The sequence below is a fragment of the Taeniopygia guttata genome, chromosome 1, assembly GCF_048771995.1.
Source record: "Taeniopygia guttata chromosome 1, bTaeGut7.mat, whole genome shotgun sequence".
Classification (NCBI taxonomy): domain Eukaryota; kingdom Metazoa; phylum Chordata; class Aves; order Passeriformes; family Estrildidae; genus Taeniopygia; species Taeniopygia guttata.
Genome location: NC_133024.1, coordinates 70,415,524 through 70,437,628, shown reverse-complemented (window position 1 = coordinate 70,437,628; position 22,105 = coordinate 70,415,524). Strand labels below are relative to the sequence as shown.

At 36.0% G+C, this 22,105-nt stretch overlaps 1 protein-coding gene across 5 annotated transcripts in view; it reads left to right on the top strand.

Moving 5' to 3' along the window:
- Window positions 1–796: 796 nt before the first annotated feature.
- Window positions 797–22,105, top strand: part of IFT88 (intraflagellar transport 88) — a 42,513-nt gene continuing 21,204 nt past the window's right edge. The window contains exons 1-19 of one of the 5 annotated variants that reach the window (XM_072930932.1): window positions 797–1,078; window positions 1,759–1,852; window positions 2,794–2,856; window positions 2,986–3,042; window positions 3,884–3,937; window positions 4,302–4,365; window positions 4,442–4,511; window positions 5,495–5,585; window positions 6,652–6,756; window positions 7,848–7,950; window positions 8,597–8,711; window positions 8,810–9,041; window positions 10,561–10,631; window positions 11,348–11,434; window positions 13,990–14,089; window positions 18,344–18,430; window positions 19,025–19,211; window positions 19,802–19,910; window positions 21,339–21,489. In XM_072930932.1, the coding sequence (XP_072787033.1) occupies window positions 1,763–1,852; window positions 2,794–2,856; window positions 2,986–3,042; window positions 3,884–3,937; window positions 4,302–4,365; window positions 4,442–4,511; window positions 5,495–5,585; window positions 6,652–6,756; window positions 7,848–7,950; window positions 8,597–8,711; window positions 8,810–9,041; window positions 10,561–10,631; window positions 11,348–11,434; window positions 13,990–14,089; window positions 18,344–18,430; window positions 19,025–19,211; window positions 19,802–19,910; window positions 21,339–21,489 (1,836 nt within the window). In that variant the 5' untranslated portion in view covers window positions 797–1,078; window positions 1,759–1,762. The other 4 variants (XM_030275513.4, XM_030275523.4, XR_012056672.1 and 1 more) reach the window with 4 other exon arrangements.

The window sequence follows — 22,105 nt, the reverse complement described above, 5'->3', positions numbered from 1 at the left end:
GAATGTGAGCAGCCTAATGCAGGAAGTGATAATGTCTTAATAATTCTTTATGTTATCTTTGTTTCTCTTGTTGGGAGCCAGAGTAGAAAGACCTTTCACTCATGTCCTGTGCACTTATCTCTCCAGAAAGAACTTTGAGGATGAAAGGTGAGCAGCAGAAGACCCGGACATTGCATAATGCGCACAATCCCTGACGATTAACAGGGTGTTCTGACTGTATTGTAAATTGTCTTTGCAGCTTTCTTTATGCTATTGGCATAAGGCAGTAAGGGTTACAATTGGCCTCATAAAATGTTTTCTCTCTCAAAAATACTGTAGGCATGTTCAGAGATCCCTTCTCTATTCTGTTTTTAATTTAGGCATAGGAAACTTTTTCCAGAGTATAATGATTTGCCGTGGGCAAATCAAATGACACTTGTCAAGGTTTCCAAAATACCAAGAGAATGTAGTAAAGACGGCAGGGATAATCATCTTTTTATAAGACATTAGGGATTTTTAAAATTTAGTTTCAGAGGCTATGGGATACAGGAAGCTTTAACAACTTTAGCAACTTCCTTTTATATATTAATTTTTAGTTCTTTAATTGAGCCTTTCACTTTTAAGAGCACACTTCTCAGCTCATTGGAAGAAATTGTGACATTTTGGACGGCGACTGAATTGGAAATGAAGCGCCTATCCAGGCGCTTGCTGGAGTTTTCCTGCTGCGCACTAAGGCGGAGCGAGACGAGGGGCGGCTCCCGGTCTGCCCGAGCGCTGAGGCCCAGCCCCTCACGGCGGCGCCCCCAGCCCCGCCGCGGCTCGCCCCGCCCCGCCCGGCCGCGGTGCATGCAGGGAGCGCCGCCGTGTCCCGGGCAACGCCGGCCGGCCCCGAGCGCCGAGCGGGCTGCGGGCGGGCGGAGGGCGCGTCCCGCCGCGTCCTGAGCCGCCCCCGCTGCGGGCTCATCGCCGGGTCCCCGCTGGAGGAACCCGCGCCGGGAGCGGTTCGGCCGCGGGGCACCGCGCACGGCGGGGAAGCGACGGGGAGCGTCCTCCTCATCTCCTCATAATCTCCTCCTCATCCTGCCACTGCCGAGGAACCGTACGCTTCGTCCTGGCTGAGGCTCGCTTGCTGCAGGGCATGTACTTGACGTTATCGATGAAAGCAAACGTTGCCTTCTTGAGGTTTTTATGAAAACAGGTAGCCAGGCAAAGTGAGACACCTTAGTGTCTGCCCTCTGTGAGGGAAAGGCCACCAGGTGAACACACCCTATTAGACAGGGAAATATTGGTGGAGAAAGACTTTGGAACCTGGGCTTCTTTAATGCTAGCTTTTAAGATCCGTTTTAATTGAAATGGCTTTATAACTGTAGCTATGTTGATCTTAGAATGCAGGAAGGAGGGAAGGGAAGGAAAGGTTTGAAGCAAGATGAAATACCTTTCATTAGACTTACTACTATGGTTTGGCCTGTAAAGACTAACTTTTGAATATGGGTTGTCTCAAACATGAGTTATCTGACAGTGGAAAGATACCATTCTAGAAGTAGTAATGCAATTACTTGTTACTATCATTTAGTTTTAATGATAAATGCCTTTAAAACAATTTCCATAACTGGTATAAGTATAAAAAAATATAAATCCGTGACATGGTGTCATTTAATATTGTTTATAGGTGAGTCCTTGTTTTTATGACTAATCAAACTACTACTTTCCATATTTTGCATTTTTAAATATTTGTATAAAACCACCAAGCTAACATTTGGCATGTTAAATATTTCACAGAAAAATGATGCAAAATGTGCATCTGGCTCCTGAGAATAATGAAGATGATCTCTATTCTGGATACAATGATTATAATCCCATGTTTGACACTGAGGTAAAGTATTTGCTGTTTCCCAGCTTTCCCATACATAGAATTTTAACTTAGAAGTATAAGATAAAAATTTATGGGTACAATAACATACAAGTTTACAACTGCTTTGAAGTGAAATTTACCTTATTTAGCAAGAAACATCTGAAGTTTCTCAGGGATCTTCTTGAATAGTTAATTCTTCGGTAACTTTTTATTCCAACTAAACACTTGTGCACATTTCAACGGATCTAAAATGCTGTAATGGTTAGCATTTTTTACGTATAAAATCATAATTATTTGTAGGCACATTCAATGTGGCGTGTCCCAGGCTGTGTGCAAGTTTTCTGACAAAAGAGATTCCTGATTTCCTACTGTGCTGCTGCTGGAGGAGCTCACAGTAGAATGGAATCCTGCAGGCCTCTGTGCAACTGGGTAAAACATCTGGGATGTCTTAAAGTAGCTCTGCAGACCATTTGTGGATAACTGCTGGTATGGTGGAGTTGGGACAACAGTGATGAGATTTGGTCCAAACACACTAGCAAGGCTTGGCATCTTGTGTGAAAACCCAGTACCCAATTCATGGGAGTTGCTGCAAGACCTGAGAGACATGACATGTTTCAAAGCCTCACATTGTCAATGTCAAAATTCAAAAAGAGTGTAAGTATTAGATAATAGCATTTGGATGGAAAAAGAAATTAATGTTATATTTTATGACTTCAGCTCTTTTTCCGCTGTGTTTTTGGAAAATAATGAGGTTTTACATTTCCTAATCTAAAATACAAAAAAAGATGGACAAATAACATAATTGTAATTTATTGTCAGTAAACCCTGTTGTTCAGTTATCTTCAAGTATTTTGTGAAGAACTTTTGATATTTACCCATCTGCTTTCAGTAGTCTGAAGGTTGTGGAATTGTGAGTTTGGGTGTTGTGGTTTTAAAAGTGTTAATGTTTTTATCTTTTCTAGGATTTAGAAAATGATGTAGCTTTTCAACAGGCAGCAAGAACAAGTCATGGAAGAAGATCCTCTGTAAGTACCTTTTAAAACACTTAGCATTAATGTAGATCTTACTATGTAGAAATATTAATAATTGTCACATACAGGTTTTAATTGGCGTGGTTTTTTTGTTTGGCTCTTTTTTTTTTTCTTTTCACCTAGGTGACTGCCAAAATTCATGGTACATCAAGTCCACGACCTCTAGCTACTGGATTTGGGGCAGGTTTTTGTTCTGTTGTATCCTTAATGAAAACGTCATTTACAAAATATAAATGTGCCATTTAATTCCATGCACAAAGTGAGCCCTTCTAAATTAAGAATTTCATTCCACTGAACTGCATCTTTTCATTGGTTTTAATTCACAACTTTGCACTTGGTCAAGGCATGGTTACTGGTTGTTTTTCTTTTCTCCTGAACCATGCTGCAAATCTTCTGTACTGCATAAGGCATTAGAGTCCAAGGTACTTATTAGGTTCACTTGCAGGGGGAACTGAATAGGTTGTTATTTGGGCTTGGAAAAGTTTTCTGGAAGTTAAGGTGAAATCAAGTCTTGAAGAATACAGGCTCTGAAACATCTCCAGTTGAATCAGAAAAAGTTGGTTGTGTTCTTTGGTATACTTAGATGTATTGATAAAATAAATCTGCATGAAAATGTAACTTAAGATATTAATACAGTGACAGATTTTATCAGCTCTACACAGAATTTTACTGAAGTAATTTGTGTAAATTACTTGTTCTATTTCAAGCTAGCAATTTCAATAATTTAACAATGGAAAGTATGCTGCCTCAGGTAATTTTCTGTGTACTTCTTTTTAAAAGAGCTGGCGGAAGAATCCAAACACATTAAAAATTTTGTTGTGAATTTGTGTTAACTGAAGTATTCAACATCTTTAAGTCTGCCAGGAATTGGCAGTATATTGCATATGAGTAATATAAATGGGAACTGTGCTATGAACTTATGTGAGAGTTAGCTCAACTTTTAAAATTTAGTGTTGAGAAGACTGCCTAGGCTTCTTATGCTTTGTGAATGACAATTTCAAACAATTACTTATTTTTGTAGTCAAAGGCACCTTTAACTTCATCTATGGGAAGACCTATGACAGGAACTATACAGGTAAAAGTTCCAATATTTACATTTTATATTCATTTGGAACAATGAATTTTTCTGATAAGTGTTATATACAAGTATTTAGAAGTTCATTGAATTAATGCAAATTACTACACTTTTAATTTTTCCTTTTTTGAACATAGTACTGTCAGAAAGCATGAGTGTAGTGATGTGTGTTTAATTTGAACACAGATGTGGAAGCAATAACAATGTAGTACTTTCTAACACTAACATGAAATGGACAATTTGTCATTAAAATAATATCTATAGAATATATAAAAATTATATATAAAATATATAATTATGTCTGTATTGTCTACAACATAATTTTTAGTAAGATTATTCTAATACATCTTCTTCTTTATTTGAGGATGGGGTTTCTCGACCAATGACAGCAGTGCAAGCTGCAGGTTACACTAAAGCAGCTGTGAGAGGTATGGTTTGTAGAAATCACCAGCTGCCACAGGGAGATGTTATTTTACAGTTTTCAGTAATCTGTTAATTTTTCAGGGTCTTCATTTGATCCTCTTGGCCAAGCAAGAGGTCCTGCTTCACCTCTGGAAAAGAAAACTTCAGACAGGTTTGTTCAGTTCTGCATTACATTCTTTCAAAGCATCAACAGCAACAGAAAACCATCTGTGTGTAGAGTTGAAAAACATCCAGACAGTTAAAAAAATCTTGAGGGGCCAAACTCTGGACTTGGTGGAATAATGCCAATAATGCCACAAACATTTGTTCATTTGGTTGGTTGACTTTCAGGAACATCTGATTTCAGTGATTTCTGGTTCTGACTCGCTCAGCAGCCTGGGTTTAGGTGTTGCCACACAAATGCTGTGATACTTACACATAATTGTGCAGGACCACGAAAGTGTGTGTGACATGCAAGGAACACCATGATTCTTGCAGCTCTTTGGGAAGAATTTGGGGGCAGTTGCCTGCTCTTTCTTCCTGTTCACTCTGAGATTGGCACTTGAGCTGAAATTTGCAGGCTGGTGCCAATGTTCAGGAATTTGCTCAGAAAAGCGTTGAGCTTGCCAGTACCAAAGTTCTGTACCCCAAATGTAGCTATACAGGAATAGGGAATCCTCTGAAATGTGTGGTTATTTAGCAGTGGAAAAAGTCTAGAAGAACCACACCTTTTTGTTATAATCTGCATTTGCAAGCAGCGCTTTAGAATTATGTATGCAAATAAAGTTTCAGTTAATTGTTTTTAATGTGATATTTCATTTCATTAGTGTTTGATGTGAAAGCTCATCTGTTGTTCTCTAGTTACTTCTCCTGAACAAATTTGATTTGTGAAATCTGCCTGTCTATACTGTTCTTGTGAGAGAATTTGTTTTCTTATGTCTCTGTTCTCAAATTAAGGTGTGAATGTGATATCTTTGGACTATCTTCTCTAGGCATAGTTTCACACAATACTTTCTTTGATGAGAAAACCAGTTACCTGTGACATGTGATATGTCATTGTGTTGTTTTATTTGGAATATATTGTATAAAAGCTTAGTGTTTGCAGTTGCATTACTTTAACTTTAGTGTTAATCCTTTTGTTTATTTTTATTTTAGTTTAGAAGAGAAGATGAGGCAGTTGGAAAAAAAAGTGAATGAACTGGTTGAAGAAAGCTGTGTTGCCAATAGCTGTGGAGACTTGAAATTGGTAGTTTTTCTGAATTTCACTTCATTTCTGCTGTAATTTGTATAGATAGCTGTTTCAAAATGACTTGCAGTCAAATGTTTAAAATTATTAAAATAATTCTAGTTCTAAGTTCATTATGAGTCCTCTAGTCTAGTGATACCTTGCTTTGCTGGAAAAAAAAGGGGTAGGAGCTGTATTTCTGGCATATTTGTTAAGATTTCAGTGTTACAAAAATTCCCTTCTGTGTGTGTCCGTGGATCTCATCAGATAGGTCTGATGGATTCGTTGTACTGGCACAGTTCTGGCCTAGGCTAGCTAGCATTTGATGGTTCCTATGTATGTCGAAAGTTACCATGGATAAGGAGCTGTTTCCAATGGACAGTTTGAATGAATTTGTTCTGTTATAGAGAATACCTAGAGCATTGTTGTGCTGCTGAGTAGTGGCTAATTAACCAATCTATTTTTGTAGTTTTTCCTGAGCCACTTGCATGTATGGTCGAGAATGCTCTTGATGTCAAAGGGTTGTTTCTGTGTGAAATCAGATGACTCCAAGAGTCCTATAGGATGTTTGTTTTGGACAAGTCCAGCAGAATATCTATTTTCCTGCAAAAGTCAAAGTTGTGAACTCATTATCTGTGAAACAGCCAAGTTGGATTTGCCTCCTATCATAAGGACTAGGAATCAAACTGTCTTGAAGTACTTCTTCCACCACTGGCTTCCAAATAGCCACCTTGAGTAGTAACCATTAGTTTTTTAATCATTGTATCCTTGTGGAGGCACACAGGACTGCTAATGGCACTTGCTTCACCCAAAGTGTTACTTATGCAAAGGATACTGACACCAATCTGCAGAGAATTATAATCGGGTACATTATTACACAGCTAAGCAGACTTAAATAATTGTTTGCTTAGCTCTAATTGAAGCCTCTTGGTGAGTTATAGTGCTTTTTTCAGGCATTTGGTGCAGTCTGTAAACCAAAGAAAATTGTCATGAGTGTATTCCCTTCATACTTGTTTTGAATGTATTTTCATCATCTTGTGTCAGTAGATGCAAGGCACTTTAATTAAATTCTAGTATTTTGTTTAAGGCTCTGGAGAAAGCAAAAGAAGCTGGAAGACAAGAAAGAGAATTGTTGAGGCAACGTGAACAAATTGCTCCTCCAGAAAGTATCAACTTAGACCTCACTTACACAGTAAGTCCTTAGAAATCTTCAGTGACTGAAATGTTGCTAAAAAACCTCCTGAGCAGAAATGTCAGTGGTTCCTGAAGAGCATGTGTGTCTGTGTTGTAATGCTCCTGGCAGTGTAAGAGGGGATCCATTCATGTCATCGAGTTCATTTTCATGCAATCTCAACTGCCAAAGAAACCATGTAGTCTATGTTAAGTGGAGAAGAATTTCCATGAATATATATTCCAGATATTTATTCACATGTAAAACCTGCATATCAACATACAGCAGATGCAGACCCTGTATTTCAGAAAGAAATAGCCTAGAGCGTGTAACATGCCAAAAGGAGACAACAGAACAGGAAAGATAAGAATGCTGCCTTTAAATTGAACCATGAAGTGGCTGAGAATGTGTTACATTAAATAGGGTATGATAATATTTCTGAATCTTAAAGCAGGTATCTAGATTTACACTCTGGTTTTCAAATAGTAAACTTTTTTTTTTGTTAAAGCATACAGAAAAATGCTTGCGAGATACTTAAATTCATACTCCAAATAGTGCTGTAGAGACAATTATTAACAATTAATACATTGAATTAGGCAGACCTGGAAATTTATTTTACCATGAAGGTCAGAGTAAAGCTGTGGAAAAATGCAGAACGATTTTACCTGACAACAACAGAACTTCTGTTGTGAAACAGCAGTTTGGAAAAATTCTCCCCTTCTAAACTGAGTGACCACAGGCATTAGGATGATTTTCCACATGTTTGGAATCACAAATTGCACACGGTCTCTGAGAATTATCTTGTATGAATATTTTTTTAGTAACTTTGCATTATAGCACTATGTTTGTTTAGGTCTAAGGCCCATGTAGCATAACTTTGAATCTAGTAATTTGTGTACAAAAATAAAAGAATTACCTAGAATAAATAGCTTTTAAACTTGTTTCCTCTATATCAATTTGCAAGAACAAAGAACATTAAAGATGGGAAGCTTACAAGTGGTAAAGACAATAGTTCCAAGTTAAAATTAACTTGAAATTATCTACTATTAATTTAATTATTACTTTTGAGAGGCCAATATATTTCTTGTACCTGTAATTCCAATTCTTTATAGGTTCTCCTCAATCTGGCCAGTCAGTATGTTGCTAATGAAATGTATGCTGAAGCACTGACTACTTACCAAGTTATAGTGAAGAATAAGATGTTCAGCAATGGAGGTAGGTTGTATCCCAAAGTGGATTAAAACTGTTAGTCAGGTATTCAAAGTGAGGAGTGCATCTGCATGGTGCTGATACTTAGAGAACACAGCCCACATGTCTGGCTCTCAGAGTGGGTGACAGATATTCATAATCTCTGACTTGGAGAGACAAACCACATTAAATTATACTGACTCACGAAATCTTTTCTTTCCACAGAATAAACTAAACATAAAGACAAATACATAATTTTCTTATGCCACACATGCTATATGGTCTTCTCTAGTACTAATTTTTTCTCTTTTGACTTGGCCTTTCTCGCCTGAAGGTTCTTTTAGTGTTTTGTGTATCTCTGAGACTCCTACACTGTTTTTTTTTATTCAGAGATGCTTATTTGCATCTGTCTTCCTGGAGAGCACTATAAATAATGTCCATTTCATCCCTCAATTCAAAATCAAAATCAGAATACATCTTACATGATAGTTCTATTCTAGGTTTCATCACTACTTCATCTTCTCTCTCATCTCAAGTTAAACTCACAGAAGGCAGTTCTGTGCAGTGCTGCTTTAAAGGGGCATTGCTATTCTGTAATGAAGATAAATTTTTTAGGAAGTTGTTCTACTCTGTCACTTTGAAACACTTGTAACTCATTGACTCCTTTTGATAGGTATACTGAAGGTAAATATGGGAAATATATATTTAAAACAACGGAACTATTCCAAAGCTATCAAATTCTACCGTATGGCTCTAGACCAGATTACTAGTTCCCACAAACAGATGAGGTGAGTTTCTTCTAGGAGGCATGGTTATGAAATACAAGTTTTGGATACAGTAACATTTCATAGCTAAAAATATAACCTAAACCTGCTTCCTTACTTAGGATAAAAATAATGGAAAATATTGGAGTTGCATTTATTAAAACTGGCCAATACATTGATGCCATTTCTTCATTTGAAGAAATAATGAGCATATCCCCAAACCTGAAGGCAGGCTTCAACCTGATCCTATGTTACTTTGCTATTGGAAATGGTGAACAAATGAAGAAAGCCTTCAAAAACCTCATTGAAGTTCCCTTGGAAGTGGATTATGAAGACAAATACATTTCATTAAATGTAAGTTTGAAAAAAATGAACTGTGTCTTTATATAGTAAATCAGGAGAAAGAGGGAGAGATAATGAATGCTTGGACTGTACTGAATATGGAAATTTATGTGTATTTGAGTATCTGAAATAACTTTCTTACCAGCATGCATTTAGTGTGGCAGTACTGCTCAGATATGTAAAATAATGAGAGAACATTTAAATCTCTTTATCCTCAAAAGAGATGATGTACATAAAACCCACACCACAAGATTGTCTTTGTAATGAATTTGTTGAAATTCATTTGGGCTTACTTACACAGCTCACTTACTGTTTTACCATCTTCATTTATATAAAATTTTAATAAAATATAAGGTCAAGTAAAGGGAACTAAACAATGAGTGGGTTAATACAAGTTTCCTCGAGTGCTAATAAAACTTGTAATATTGTAGTTTTATTTTGCAGAAGAAAACTATAGTGACATTTACAGATGCTTAGTTTAGTTTATTAGACTGTGTTAGAAACTGGACTTCCTTTGACTTTCCATGATGCTAAAGAGAGGAAAAAATAGTTAATAGGTTTAGGGTCACTCTTAGAAAAATCCTCTGTAGAAAAATCAAGGCTTGTGTCTTCTAGCAGTCTTTTTTTTAGTGATGCAAATCTTTCAGTCCTAAATATCAAATATATAACTGATCTTCAAACTGTTTGCAGCTTAAGAGTAGCCATTGTTTCCTATTGTCATAGCATAAGGAAATAAAATTTAACATATGAAGAATACAGATATATTTATTGATATATATGTATATATTTTAATACATTTTATATAATTTCTTATATTAGAAATTATATAAGAGTAAGGATCATTAAGCCTTTCATTAACTGAGGACTATGTAAGATCATTCATTGGAAAAAAGCCTTGAGACTGCAGAAGTTATTTCTAAGGGTAAGCAAGCTAAGCTTTAAATAGACATTCCAAGTTCTCTATTTTTTTATTAGTACGTCAGAGAAAAGATCACAGTTTCCTTCTAGTATTTATTTTTTATAAATCTATGATCTGTCCCCAATAAACAAGGGAGGGCTGGCTACCTAACATACCGTGCATAAATTCTTTCAGAGCTAACAGAAATGTGTGATAGAAACCATAAAATGATTATGCAAGTTAATTTAATGAGGAGGTAGCACAAGTCCTCATCTGCTGAATACCACAGCAGTTCAGCAAATGCTTATTTTTAAGCATGAGATTATTCTCACTGTGATCTGCAGCCATCCTGGTCTGATACACATGACAGGAACTACATCTGTTAACAACCTTAATGTGAGCTGTGACAACACACATGAACAGAAAAACAGTATTGAAGTAGTTGTAATGCCAAATATCAGAGTACATGGTTAGAAAACTACTTTGAACTGGAGCTAACTTTTTCAAATGTGGAAAGAAAGCAACATTATAGACTTTATTTTACATCAATTTGTGTTTGCAGTCACATTGTCTATAAAATAAATAAAATGTTTGTATGCTGGTATAATTTGCAGTTGTTTTGTCCCCCTACAGGATGATCTACATACGAATCTACTGATTGAAGCCATTAAAAATGACAGTTTAAGTCAAATAGAACGTGACAGGTAATGGTGGACTCTGTTCTTTCTTGACTGTGGTGCCTTGAATTTTAGCTCCAGGAAGGATTATCAGTCTTGGCACCTGTCCACAGCTCTTGTTAGTGAAGTGTTCTCCCAATTCTTAGGAAAGAACTTGCTCAGAAGAATCACTTAGATCACTTAGTTCAGTGTACTGCCCTAGAGTATCTACCCCAAATGTTACAGGGAACACTGCTTAAAACTTGCAGTGCTTGAGATTTTTAAAAAATACAACTAGTGTGCAGTGAAAGGAAAACAGAAAAAACTAAGAGCTTAATCAAGATAGAGGGGAGTAGTGGTAACAGGGAACCACAACAGTGGTTGCATTGACTTCTGAGATTTGTATTAAGTGCAGGAAGAAGCCAGAACATACTCTGGTTAGTGGTTTTTTTTTGGTTTTTTGGGTTTTTTTTCTCTATGCATGTTTTTGAAATGGTGACATAGAATTGTATATAAGTATAGAATGGTTTGGTTTGGAAGGGACTTCTGAGATGATCTGGTTCTGCCCCCCTGCCATGGGTAGGGACACCTCCCACCAGACCAGATTGCTCAGAGCCCCATCCAACCTGGCCTTGAACACTTCCAGGAATGGGGCATCCACAGCTTCTCTGGGCAGCCTGTTCCAGTGCCTCACTGCCCTGACAGTGAAGAATTTCTTTCATATTTTTTGTTGTATTTTTGTTTTGGTTTTTTTTTGCCTTTAGGAAGTCCTTGGCAGAGGAATACATCATGACAGCTGCTAAACTCATTGCACCAGCAATTGAGACATCTTTTGCAGTAGGCTATGACTGGTAAGAGTCAAGTGGGGCTTCTTTTTATCTAAACCATGTCAACTCTTGTGTTGGTAATGAAACCAGTTCAGAGATGGAAGCAGCCTGGGAAACAGTTCTCTGTGCAGCCAGGCTATTTTCAGTTTGCCTCCTAACATAACAAAGCATTGGAGTGTGTTCTGTCTTAAAAAGTAATTTATCATCGAAAGTCATCTCTTAATTATACATTTTGCGGTGCTCTGAATTCACACTAAAAGTTCAAGTGAATTTGAAAATTCCATTTCAAAATTGAAATTATAAGTCTCAGCAGACAAATGCTATATGGAAGGCAGTGATTGCTAGTCTTTAAGGTTGAAGATGGCATAATGAAGACTTGGGGTGCTTAAGAATTTTTAATCACTCCATAGAGTCATTACATAAAATACTGGAATCTAAATTTTAAGAAAGGTTTCTTTGAATTTCATTTATGAACTTAAAGTTTATATTTATAAACTTAATCTGCAATTTCCTAAAACACTTACACAAGTGTACACAGTGATAGATTGCTGACACAGTTCATCATTTGGACTTTATTTTTCAGTGTATAGCTTAGCTTTTACTTTCTGTGGTATCTTTCACAGCAGAATACTCTTCTTTTTAAAACAAATCAATTAGACACACTTCCTATCATGACAGTATAAAAGTTAATAGTGTAAGTTTCTTAAAATTTATTTTTAGTTTTTTATTATAAGGGCTTACTTTGATATGTTTTCTATTTTAATAGCACTGGAGAATAGTATGCATGCAAATGAATATTGTGTATTGCAGGCACAATATTATTAATATATATGTTAGTGTTTGGGCAATGAATAATGTTGGGAAAACAGGACTGCCCTTGACCTGGAGTTTATGGCCTGTTTGGATTATTCTCAAATTTTGCAGATCCTATAATTATAATTCACTAGGAAAGCTGTTTATACTAGCAGGAAACAATCTCTCACACAGATATGTATTGTCTGCTAGACTCCACAAGGTGGTGTTTGATGTTTTAATAATAATTATAATCTTAAGATTTCCCTACTTCTGCCTTCTGAATTATCAGGATTTAAATAATACATCTTGTGAAAAAACAGGTTGTTGTTTTCTAATTTTTTAGCCTGCGCAAGTCAGATTTTTTTGCTCTGTGTTTTGTCTTTTGTTCAGAAAAACTGGAAAAGGTTGTCAGATACTCCGTTTTCTTAGTGCTATCCACAGAATACTTGTCATAGAGTATCATAGAGTAACACACTCTCAAATGCGTTCTGGCTAATTGAACAGCTTTTGCTGAGATCTGTGGGATTGTTGTTTGTGTATCAGGACAGATTTGCTCTTCGTTATTTTAAGCTGAGTTATTCAAGCCCAATGAAGAAGTTTAACCGGCAGCTTGAGCTTAGCTTTTCTGATGATTAACTCTTTTATGGGTCCTCTGAGTATTAAATGTACTTTCAATCAAATTCATTTTATTTAGAGAAATAGAGCAGGTAGACATATTCTTCAGAGTTCATAACTCCTTGCTTAAAATGTGACATAATATTGGGACTATTTTGTCATATTTAATAAAGAACAGTTGGATAGTTAGATCTCGTTGCATTTTATGGTTAAAAGATGTTTCAACTGACAGTTGAAAATGCTTTTTTGATATTGCAAAGATATCTGTAATAAAAGAAGAAATTACTAATTTTTATTACAACTTTTTCTCTAACATAAAAAGCATTTGTCTAAAGACTGTCCATGTGCCAAACCAATTATAACAGCAGGCAGTTTGTTGAAGTAAACTTCTGTTGGCAAAATAGGCAATTAATAAAAGGAAAGAGGGTGGCTTTCCACCAGTTAAAAAAATAGTGGAAGGTGTTAAGGAAGCATCCCACAAGTTGTTAATTTATTGTGCCTGTTTTCCAAATGTTTGAGATAACAGGATATGCATACAATAAATAAAGGTCTTACTTAAATGATCAGGCAGCTGAAAGTAGATCACACCAAACTGTGGAAGATGGTGGCTGTGAGTGAATATCCGAACTATCTGCTGCCCTTCTGTTCTGCATTCTTTTTGCGGAAGACCCTAAGCCACAAATTACTGGGGAATGACCAGAAAGAGACTTATTATTTTGACTTGATTAGTAATATGATGTAGCTCAGGGACACAGTCTGTAGTCTCTGGCTTTATTCACTAATATTTTTTATAGGTTAAGTAATATATGCATCTGGAGGTGAAATTTGAAAAACCTCATTATAGAATGTAGCCAAAGAAAATGGCTTGAAAAATTATTTTAGTCAGTTTTTGACATCAAGTATTGCTCAGTGATAGAAAATAAAGTGATATTTAGGCGGCTGACTTAAACAAGAGTCAGCAGAGATACTGTAATTAAGGTAGGTTATAGGACCGAAATATTTTTCATATTTACAAGTATTTTTAATCAGAGTGCTCTTTGCCACTGTGAAGAAAGATGAGCTAAGAAAATTCAGTTTTGAAAGCAAATTAGCAGAAAAAAAAAAATGTAATTTGGAGGCATTTGCATAGATGCATTTTGTTTATCTTCATGGCTTGCTTTCTGTTGCAGGTGTGTTGATGCGGTCAAAGCTTCCCACTATGTAGAATTAGCCAATGATCTAGAAATAAATAAAGCCACTACTTACTTGAGACAACAGAATTTTAACCAGGTATAGTAACTTTTCACATTAGTACTTTTCAATGCTCTATTTGCAAATATACCTTTGTTAGCCATAGCATATTTTTTGGCTAGGGAAAGTGTGATTTATGCAAATAATAATTATTTTGATATTGATCAGTAAAATAACTTCATAAAAACACCGGCAAGAGACAAGTTTTATCTAAATGAAATTTCTGCCGTGGAAGCTAAAGTGAATACAGTGCATTTCAAAGTCAAAGCATCTAAGTGTAGTTTTCTTCACTGAGTGTCCCAGCTGTCATTGCAGTTAATGGAACTTGTGTCGGTACAGTCAATAAAACCTAGAAAGCCTGTTGCCAACCAGCCTGGGGGTGTTTTCATTAATATGAGCTGAATCTTTCTGTCAATTAGGTTGACTATAGTACAGGAATACATGCAGCTGCACCTGCTATGTATAGTTATTGTTTATGCTCTGGTATTCTTGCCGCTCCCCATGTACTACAGCATTACCTAAAATACTATAAATTGTCCTTATATTTTAGTTGGCTCTTTTGTCATTCCATTACATACAAGGCTTGGTTTGGAATATGAATAGTTAGAAAAAAGCTTCATCTGAACAAAAACAAAAATTCAGATATCTGACAGGATTTGACGTGTTTTCTTCTAACATGCACTGGCCGGAACATTTAGTGATAGGAATGCTTCATAATGAAGAAGGAATAGAGCAATCCCCAGCTGCATGAGTGGCAAGAATTACAGTAGATCATATATAACAAAACTAGAGCTGAAGCTGTGGATACCTGTCATCTTCTAAGGCCATTCATATTCCCACATCTTGGACGAATGCACACAGGGCCACATGCTTAACTTCAGCCTGCTTTTGCTTCTCATATTTAAGCTTTTCTGGTTTTCTGAGCAGCTCTTGCTTTTCCTGTCTGTCTTGTCCTCTTCTTCCCTGTAGATAGAGCAAGAGAGTTATCCTGTATTATTCTGCTTGTCTGACTGTTGAGATTTAACCCCAGCTGGCAACTAAGCCCCACACAGTCACTCACACACTGCTGGGATGGGGGATAGAATCAGAAGAGTTAAGGAGAGAAAACTCATGGGCTAAGATAAAGACAGTGTAATAGGTAAAGCAAAAGCTGTGCACACAAGGAAAACCAAGGAATTCATTCACCACTTCCCATGGGCAGGCAGGTGTGTTCAGCCATCCCCAGGAGAGCAGCGCTACACCTTTATAGCAATAAAAATAGATGCATAATGGTGACTTGGGGAGACAAGCAGCATTGCTCCAAACATCCCCTCTTCCTCCTTCTTCCCCCAGCTTTATATGCTGGGTATGACACCTTACAGTTTGGGACTTCCCTTTGATCAGCTGGGGCCAGCTCTCATGGCTGTGTCCTGTCCCAACGCCATGTGCACCCCGAGTCCACTCACTGGTGGAGTGGGGTGAGGGGCAGAAAAGGCCTTGGCTTTGTGGGAGCTCTGCTTAGCTAAACCTTTGTTATCAGCAGTTTCCAGCACAAACCCAAAACAGAGCTCCATACAAGTTTCTATAAAAAGAATTAACTATCCCAGCCAAAACCAGCACATTGAAACCTTTTCTGAGATCAGTAAGCAATTTGAGAGTTTGCAAAGTTTTGGGCAAATCTGGTAGCTTTACTGATGATAGCTTTTGAAGGGAGAATGATACAGGTAGGTAAACAGTCCTATGATCTCAATAATTTATTGTTTGAATGGTAATTTTTTGTGTTTTCCAGTTAGTGTTCAGTATAGATTAAAAAAAGTAAAATCAGTTCTCAGAGGTAAAATGAGGTGCAGAGATTGCTGGTGATTTTTTATGGAGCACTTCAATGAAGCGAGAGGGAAGTGTGTTGGAAGTTAGGCGTAAGGGGAGAAAAACCTTTTTACTTGGATTATGTGACAGAAGACCTTTAACCTGCACTGGAACCACTTAACAGTAGAGTGGGACTGCAGAATGGTGATTGCAGAGCATCTTTGTATTTGGTTTGTTCTAATAAAACTGAAGCTGACATTTACATTCATCCTGCCTGTCTGTTGTTCATATACTTCCTAACTCACCAACTGCTCAACACACCTTTGGCTGAATAACTGGAATGGAAACTTTTTGAAATACTCAGTTACAAGGCTGAAGTTTTATTGCATCTTAAAAAAAAAACAAAAACAAACGGAAATAGATTTCTCCTTTTAAAACAGTGGGCTTAAGTATGGGTTCATCATAATGAATATATTATTTTAAAACAGTCCTTGCATATAAAATATAAAATAAAATTCAAAGGAAAATTACCATGTTATGTTTAGTTGTGTGTGTAAAATATTTTGAATTTTTTTTATATCAAAGAAAAACTTTGAAAATTAATTTAAAAAGAAAATTCTACAGGTTAACGATGCATCTTCTTAACATCTCTGGCACACCCTGCTAGAGTCAGACAAACTGCTTTGAAGTTTAACTTCTATAAGCAAATAATTTAGATACACTCAGAGCAAGTCACAAAAAATACTTTGGATAGTCTGTTTTGATTGCTGAACCTACGTAGTTCTTTTTGTGGATTAAAAAGTTAGAAGTTCTTTAGTAATCTTTAAATGTAACTGATGATGCAGTGCTACTTTACAAGGACAAAAGGAATATTGCCTATGGATTTTCATCCTAGGGCTCATAATTGCTGAAATGGTTTGAGAGATCCACCACATAATTTACCAGTAAATGAATCGTGCATTTTTTGTTATACATGAAAGTGGCATTTCTGTCTGGCCTTTATCATCGAAGGTGCCATTTAGCAGTAAAAGCAAAGGTAAATAAATCAGATACAATCAGAAATGGCTTTTCAGAAAGTAACTTTGAACTGTAAAGCTCTAAATTCACCAAAAGTTTATTTTATGAAGAAGCAAATCTTTGCTTAAGAGTAGAGTACCTCAGATATAGTAGTGTTACATCTGGAAATATTTGGGATCACTCCCTTCTTAGAGAAAGTCACAAATATATATATATATATATATAAATGTTGTAAATTATCATAGTTACAATTCTTACACTTCTGAGACCACAAAATCTGGAACCTAACTTTTAAAATGCTTTTGTTGATTGAAATTAGTGTATTTTAAAATAATTTTCTATTAGAAGAATATTAGGATCATTAATAGTTCATAGTTCTTGGGTAGAATGGAGTTGACTAAATCTATGAACTATGTTTAGCTGTATATATTTTGTCATTTTGCACATCATTATTACAGTTGTGTTTTTTGTGTAGAGTAAGTGTGAAAACTATGTGTGACAGACGATTAAAACTTCTCTTTTTGTTTGTTTTGGCATTTGACATGTACTATCATGCTTTTGCTTTGATATGTAAACAGCAGCTTAAAGATTTCATGCAAATGAGGAAGGAAACTTTTGAATTGCTAATGTTGATGGTTAAATTGTGGTTGCCATATCTGTGTTGTAATTGATGATGGAACTGGGCTCACTGTGATATTCTAACAGTTTGTGTTGTTAATATAAATATTTAGCATAACGGAGACAGGTTTATTTAATAATTTAGTCTGCAGTTACAAATGTATTCCATAGTCAATGAAAAGCAAAAGCTGCCTTTTATATCAGAGGGATTTTTGTAGTTTATTTGTTATAAATATGCTCTTTTTTTGTGTTCAAACATCTTTATTTTGAAGCTTATGAAGTTTAGTTTTCATGTTAAAGTTTTTTAAAAAGTCTTCTGGCCTCAAGCTTCACATTTGAGTACTTTCTAAACTTAGACAATTGTCATTGTCTTACGACACAAAACAAAGGTACATTGAAGTCCAGTCCTACACTATGGTGTGTATTTTTTTATATAGTGTGGTTTTTTTCAGCTTTTTAATAAAGGTTTTATGTTAATTCATTTGTGTTCACTTAAAGAACTAGAAAAATAGGCATGAGCATTTTCATTAATTGACTAGATTAAAAGCAAATCATCTAACACTGCATTTTGTACGTACAGAATTGTCAGATATCTGTAGTTCACAGTAGCCTTATCTAATCTAAATTATGGCTAGATAATAAATGGCCAATATTATTGAAATTTTGTGATGAAAATTAATATTGTATAAATACAGGTACAATTTTGTACATGCTCAGAAGTGTGTGTTACAAGCTCTAGTAATTATCATGTATGTGACTATATGAGTTGATAATTTCAGCTGTTTGTTACTGTGATGTTTATCAATGCTTTTGAAAGGATTTTGGAATAAGATCGCTTCAGTGTGAAGTAAGTTGTTTTCAAATTATTTCTAGGCACTGGAGACTTTGAAAATGTTTGAAAAAAAGGATAGCAGAGTAAAGAGTGCAGCTGCAACAAACCTTTCATTCCTTTATTATTTGGTAAGTGTTTGCTTCAACAAAAGCAGGTAAGAACTGCAGTTTATGTAGCAATCTCTGTATTGTTGTACCAATTTTTATGGCTGCCTAAATAATCTCTGTAAGCAAGAAGAAACTGCACCTTACAATAGTTATTCTGGAACACCAGTTTGGAATTTGGATCTGGTCCTTCTATATACTATTGATGGAAGAAGAGTGAGATTGAGCCCCAGGCCACAGAAACATGCTTGCAGGTGGATTTATGCAGAAGCTCAGTGGCTGGAGTTAAAACACTGGCCCTGGGAAGCCTGGCTGAACTTCAGGTACACCTGAAATAGGTAGCTTAGGCAGATGTGTTTGTGTATGAAATTTGTAGGGTATGGATTAGATTTTTTTTTTTAAATAAATGCTACTTTATTGCAACACAGAAAGCTTCCAGACTGAATGGGACAGAGTGGCAACTTGAAAGAGATGATCTACCTTATGCAAAGACATAAGAAGTATTTTAGGACTGAGTAATGGGGTTGTTTTTCATCCTCAATCCACTGAAATTCCTGGAAGCAGCCACAGCTGCAAGATAATTAGCTGACTAATACAATGTTTGTTTTGTTCATGTAGGGGAATGAATTGGAACAAGCAACTAACTATGCAGATTTAGCAGTAAATTCTGATCGGTACAATCCAGCAGCTCTAACTAACAAAGGAAATACTATTTTTGCAAATGGAGACTGTGAAAAAGCAGCTGAATTTTATAAGGAAGCTCTCAGGAATGATTCCTTATGCACTGAAGCACTTTATAATCTTGGTAAGTCACAGGTGCTATTGTGATTTAGTGTTGACTGAAGGTAACACTAGTGTTTCTGAGAATCTGTCTTTGAAAGTTTTCTTATAGAAATGTATGTGAATTATTATTGCTTTACTGAGTAATTTATGTTATGGCAATGTATTAACTTATACTATCTGTCTGTTCTGAAAAAAAAAATCCCAGTGTTAACAACATCAATTAGTAATTACAGATTAATTAGTTACTTTGAAGATTAAGAAATTCATACTACCTACTGTAAGGATACCAGTTTCAGCATTATTAAACTATCAGTAATTCTCCTTTAAAAGCCTTGCCTTTCCCTCATTCATCTTGTTCAAAAGATGAGATTACATAAATTCTTGGTCTTTGACTGGGTTCACGTTCCTTGTGTTTATCAGTTTGGTAGGTCAGGCTGGCTGATAACAGTTCTGTGAGGATGCTCTCACAAACAGAGTGTCCTTTAAAGTCAAGGCAGGTATGCTGCCTCCAAGAACTTTGTTCCTATTTTGCTTTTCCTGGTTATCCTTTCAGATAATATACTGAAGTAATCTGTTTCTCATTATATTAATACTGTAACCTTTATTTTTTAGGTTTAGCTTACAAGAAGTTAAACAGGATAGATGAAGCTTTGGATTGTTTTCTGAAACTCCATGCAATCCTTCCAAATAGTGCCCAAGTCCTTTACCAGCTAGCAAGCATGTATCTTTTTCTGGGTTATTATAAGGAACAATGGTTTTAGTAAACTCATTTAATCCAAAATACGTGTTTAAATCATGTCAAGGTGATTTAGAAATTTACTATGGTGTCCATTATAGTAAGAATGATTTATTATCTGATGTTTGTGAGAAAAATGAATTTAACCCTTATTGAATATTTCTAGTGAAGCAAGTGAAGAACATTAAGATTGCTCACATTGCAGGGATTAGATTTACACTCAGTATTAAATTGTGTCATGGAATATTTAAAATTATGCTGGTTTTCTATGAAAATAATGTGGCAGATGTAAGCACAATTAAGTAAAGTAAGAATAAAAATATATAGCTAATAAATGTGAAGTTCTGTTCTGAAAGCTGTTTTCAGATTAGTTAGTATGTGTAAGAAAATAATTGTCTCCCCGCACTGCAAAAGCTCAACAGATTGAAAAGCTGAGGGAAGGGGCTGGCTTTGCACATCACCAGTGATACCCTAAACTGTGAACTTCTTTAACAATGCTTCTGAGGATGTCCAAACTCTAATAAATCATCCCAAAGGCAGAACAGATTCCAGCTGATGTACTACACTTTTAAGAATAGTATAGGTAATAAAAATATATTCTAGTCAGTAAAGTAAGTAACCTCCAAACGTACGAAAGGGCTCTGATCTCTGTTCCATGTATAGCCCCTTTACAGCAGCACAAATGGCCCAACAGCTCTGAGTGGCCATCTAGGGAAGAGCTTCTCTGCTCCACTGCTATGTAAAACTGCATTCCACCAATTCTCAGAAGCTTCTTCAATGTCAGGTAGGATGGAGCAGAAAAAACAGCTTGGGCAGTAGCTCCAGCTGACACTGCTGTAGAGCTCTGAGGCATTGTGCCATGCCGGAGGGAAGAGCAAATTGCAGGCTGAGTTACAGCTAAAACTGTTGTTCTCTAGACCAGAATAGTCTGGGCTGTGCTCCTTAGACATACAGCAGAAAACCTCCCTGCTGGCAAAAGGCTGTTCTTGGAAATAGCAGTTTTACCTAATCACTTTTAAAAAATGCTGCTAGTACAGAAACTAGCCAGGTTGTAAAGGCTGCAAATAAATGGGCTGGCTCTCACACTTCATTCTTATAAATGAGGGAGTCAAAATAAGATTAGTGTCAAAGAGAGAGAGAGGAAAACTGAGCCCAAAGTTCTGTTGAGTCCAGTGTGGTTCTAAGGTGAAAGAGCAGTCAAAGTCTCTGAATACTTTTCTTCTTCTAGCATAACAAAAATACTTTCCGATACAAATGAAATTATGAAAACAGTGCGGGAAAAAAAGTCATTGTATCTCCACACTACAGTGACTGGTGTCATGTTCAGCATATGGCTTGCATTAGGTAAAGTAGTAGGGATTCTGAATAAATCAAACTACCATTGGTATCAGTCCTTGACTGAGGAAAACTCAGATACCAGATCATGGAAGATCCCAATCAAGCCATAGAGTGGCTGCTGCAGTTGATCAGTGTAGTACCAACTGATCCACATGTACTTTCAAAGCTAGGGAATTTATATGATACTGAAGGCGATAAATCCCAGGCTTTTCATTATTACTGTGAGGTAATTTTGCTTTTTCAAAGTACTTTGTCCTAAGTAAAGAAAATTTTGCCATAGGTTTCTATATCAAATTAATAATTGATTAATTTAAACCTTATAAAATGTCATTCAAAAAGAGGATAAAAAAGAGATAGTGGGGAAGAGTTAACAAAATCTGATTTTTGTGGTCAGATCCTAAGGAAATACATAGGCTATGTTTCCACCTAGATATTGGCCTCAGACTTTCCATTTTCTTTTATGTAGTCATTATTTACACTGACCTGTAATAATGTTAATTTAAAATACATCCTGGGACAAAAAAAAATCGGGATATAGTATAAGTAATTTTAGAGGTGTGTGATGTGACTGAGTCTGTATAATATGGAGATACTTATAGATTGCATTTTATTTATGTTTGGAAGTTTTTATATATATTTTAACAGTATAGCTATACATTATGTATACATAGTTGGCTAAAGATAGGCAGCTTCTTTCATTTCAAACCAGCTGTACTACTGTCCATAGTTTGTAGAGGTTCTTCTGTATTAGAAATGAGAATAAGACAGGAAGTGTCTGGTGCAATCTGAGAGTTCTCTTTCTTTATCTGTGTGAAGTGAAGATCACCAAAGGCTGTGTTGCA